The sequence below is a fragment of the Nothoprocta perdicaria genome, unplaced genomic scaffold (genome assembly GCF_003342845.1).
Source record: "Nothoprocta perdicaria isolate Ctin4 unplaced genomic scaffold, notPer1 scaffold_120, whole genome shotgun sequence".
Classification (NCBI taxonomy): Eukaryota; Metazoa; Chordata; class Aves; order Tinamiformes; family Tinamidae; genus Nothoprocta; species Nothoprocta perdicaria.
In genome coordinates, this window is record NW_020454317.1 from 895,860 (window position 1) to 898,804 (window position 2,945).

Genomic DNA, 2,945 nt, shown 5'->3' on the forward strand with positions numbered 1-2,945 from the left:
ATTACATTAATGTTTATTTCTGACCAGACATTACATCACCTAGGAATGGAGAAAACGGGATATATTCTACAAAAACTTACCCTGATTGGCATTAGTTTTGTTACACTTAATTCTTTGTCACACAAGTACCATATCACTCAGTACTGACAAAAATACATGAATGGTCTTTCTAGCCTCCACACCTGCCCAGGSCCCTGAGCCTCATTGAAAATTCCTGTTTTAAAAAGTTCTGGAAGCAAAGCAATTGGACAAGATAACTCAAAATTCTTCAYTGATAATTCAAAGGAAATCACACAGCAGGACATCTCCATTCAACACAGCTGAACTCAAAGCTCAGAAGGACTGGAAGGCCAAAGTCTTTGATTTGCTCCAGACCAACAGCAGTTATAGATCCTAAATGGAAACACTTSACATAGGAGCTACAATTCATCCCTGCTTTGTGGACCTTCATCCCAATAGAGCTGCTGCAGCCCTTCTCTTTTGTGCAGGAAGTATTTTGAGGGCATTCTTCACATTGATGGAAGAGAGGCTTTCAGCGTGACAAATTRTTCTGATACCTCCAGAATGAGGATGCACGAGGAATAATGAAATACCACTGCAAAAACACAAGTTTGTATAGATATGTCCATAGATCTATATTTTTATTGGTKTATAGATATTTATAATATATTTATATATTTTTTAAAAGAATCCCTTCAAAAACTACCCTCCCGCCCAGCAAAACGAAGATAAAACGGTCAAAGCTGGCAGCTGTATCGCAGGGCAAAGCGTCCCAGCGGTCTGGCAGAGCCAAACGACTGCAGAGCACCAGCATCCTCCTTCCAAGCTTCTGCGACGCCCACCTGGTGCTGGGGTGACCAACAGTTCTATAGCTCTTTATACTTCACCTGTTGAGAGAAATGGAGAAACAAGGAGAGAAACGTACGGTCGTGGTGATAGGGGCTCATGGGGCAGGGGAACAGCAACACATGCAAATGGAAGCTGAGAGAGCAAAAATGCTAGGACAGAAGAGGGACAGACTGCCTAGCACGGAAGAAGACAGGAGAGAGAACAAAYATGCAGCAGAATTAGTTGGAAAGATGGATCTTGGAGATGGGTTTTGAAGCATCATATTTGTGACTCTTGCTACGCTCCCTTGCCCCCAAAATCTCTACCTCTCACCCTCCCAGTTGCGAAGGAAGATTCAACTAGTTTGATTTAGACCAAATCTTCGCGCTGCCCCGGAGCCTGTGGAGAGACAGAGAACATTTTGAGCAGAGCACTAAGGCTCAACCCCAGGTTCCTTTTCCAGACGCATAGACAGGAAAGAGGCTRATGTTCTGAACAGGATAAGAGCAGGATGCTAGGAAGACTGACAAACTCTATTTCAGATCAAGAGCTACACACCCTTCCCTCCCAATCAGTAGGGGACAGAGCTCAGTTGGGACTACATCTGTGACCATCTTGGGCCCAGGGAACAGAGCTCTGCAGTCGGTAACCTCACTGCTTTGGAGCAGAAGCTCCACCACACCACGTCAGTTCCTCAACAAACACACAGCCAGTGCCCACGTTCAGTTGCTGCCATGCCTCACCCTTTGGCTTTGGAGGTTTTCTTGCTAGCTTGGCGCTGGTTGGTGCCAGGGGCTGGCTCCCTGAGCTCTGTTAGGTGCTGTTCTGGGTCTTGGGATGTGGCTGCTGCAGCAGCTGCTGTTGTCACTTTAATTGTCTTCTTCAGATTTGCCACCTGCCATATTGAAAGAGCAAGCACCRAACAAACAGGTCAAACAAGAGATCTAACAAACACCCAGATCTCTGCAGGGTGGAAGAGGGTTTAGCTGAATCCTGAGTTAGTCGGTTGAACTTGGGCAGCTGAGCTCTTGAAGCACAAAGCCCTGGGGTCCTTGTGTAGGGAAAGGTGGTACCTTACTTGAGCACAGCCAGTAACAACCACACAGCACTGGCTCCAGGCATTTTTAAGTGATAGGTACTGGCTGTTCCCTCCCCATCCCACTCACCTCACTCTCTATCTGCTGCTTAAGCGCCAGCTGTTGCTCTTTGTGCTGGTTGGCTCGGCTAACCTGTTCCTCAATGCCTGACAAGACAACTTCACAACCCTGGCACCTGTAGAGAAGATATAAGACTGAACAGGCTGGGAAGACTTTCACCGCACAGAAAGAAAAGCAAGGGACTGCAGATTTCGGCTCTAGATGCCAACAGGACTGGAAGGTGATGATCACACCAGTTAGAGGGGTCCCAGGAGCAGCAGTCCCACGCAATGACACAGCAGCACCATTACACGGCTGGGGGGCAGTGGAGAACAGCAGAGTGACACCAGATTAGGGGCTATACAGACTTTTGTTCAAGAGGTGTCCCACCAGCAGCCACCACCACGCAAAGGCTGCTGAGCTGCCATCACGCAGCTCAGCAGAGAGAGGGGCCGAAAACTGATTTTGCATTGTGGTGTAGGCAAYGGGAGCGAGCAGAGCACCTCAAAACACCGCTGCCCTCCGTGGGGCGCGGAGACGCCGGGGCAGCCCCGGGGCCTCCTCAGCCTGGCCAGGTGTCACCTCGGGGGCTTCCTCCTCACCACTCCTGCAAGGTGCGGGTGATGGTGCTTAGCTCCTCCCGCCGGATGTCCCTCCCAATGCTGTAATCCACCTCCAGGCGCTGGTTCCGCTGGTCCAGGCTCCCGCGCAGCACGTCGGCGTACACGGCCTCGATGACGAGGTCCTCCAGCTGCCGCACGTTCTTCAGCTGCAGCTGCTCCAGCAGCACGGCGTAGGGGATGCACTGCGGGAGCGCGGCGCTCAGCGGCGCGCCCGCCCGCCGCCGGCGCCTGGCCCGCGGCCCTTACCTTGATCTTGGCGGCCAGGGTGACCACCGAGAGGTGCCGCAGCTTGTTCTTCTGCGCCTCCGTCAAGGGCGGCAGGTTTGCTGCCTCCGCTGCCGCGGGGGAGGCCGTGAGC

General features: G+C 51.5%; 1 protein-coding gene across 1 annotated transcript in view; it reads right to left on the reverse strand.

The window, feature by feature from the left end:
- Positions 1-258: 258 nt before the first annotated feature.
- Positions 259-2,945, reverse strand: part of COPS7A (COP9 signalosome subunit 7A) — a 10,859-nt gene continuing 8,172 nt past the window's right edge. The window contains exons 3-8 of the mRNA XM_026054272.1: positions 2,834-2,917; positions 2,567-2,769; positions 1,995-2,100; positions 1,572-1,723; positions 1,155-1,227; positions 259-887 (exon numbers count right to left, since the gene is read on the reverse strand). Of these exons, the coding sequence (XP_025910057.1) occupies positions 1,188-1,227; positions 1,572-1,723; positions 1,995-2,100; positions 2,567-2,769; positions 2,834-2,917 (585 nt within the window). The 3' untranslated portion in view covers positions 259-887; positions 1,155-1,187. The remainder of the gene's footprint in view (positions 888-1,154; positions 1,228-1,571; positions 1,724-1,994; positions 2,101-2,566; positions 2,770-2,833; positions 2,918-2,945) is intronic.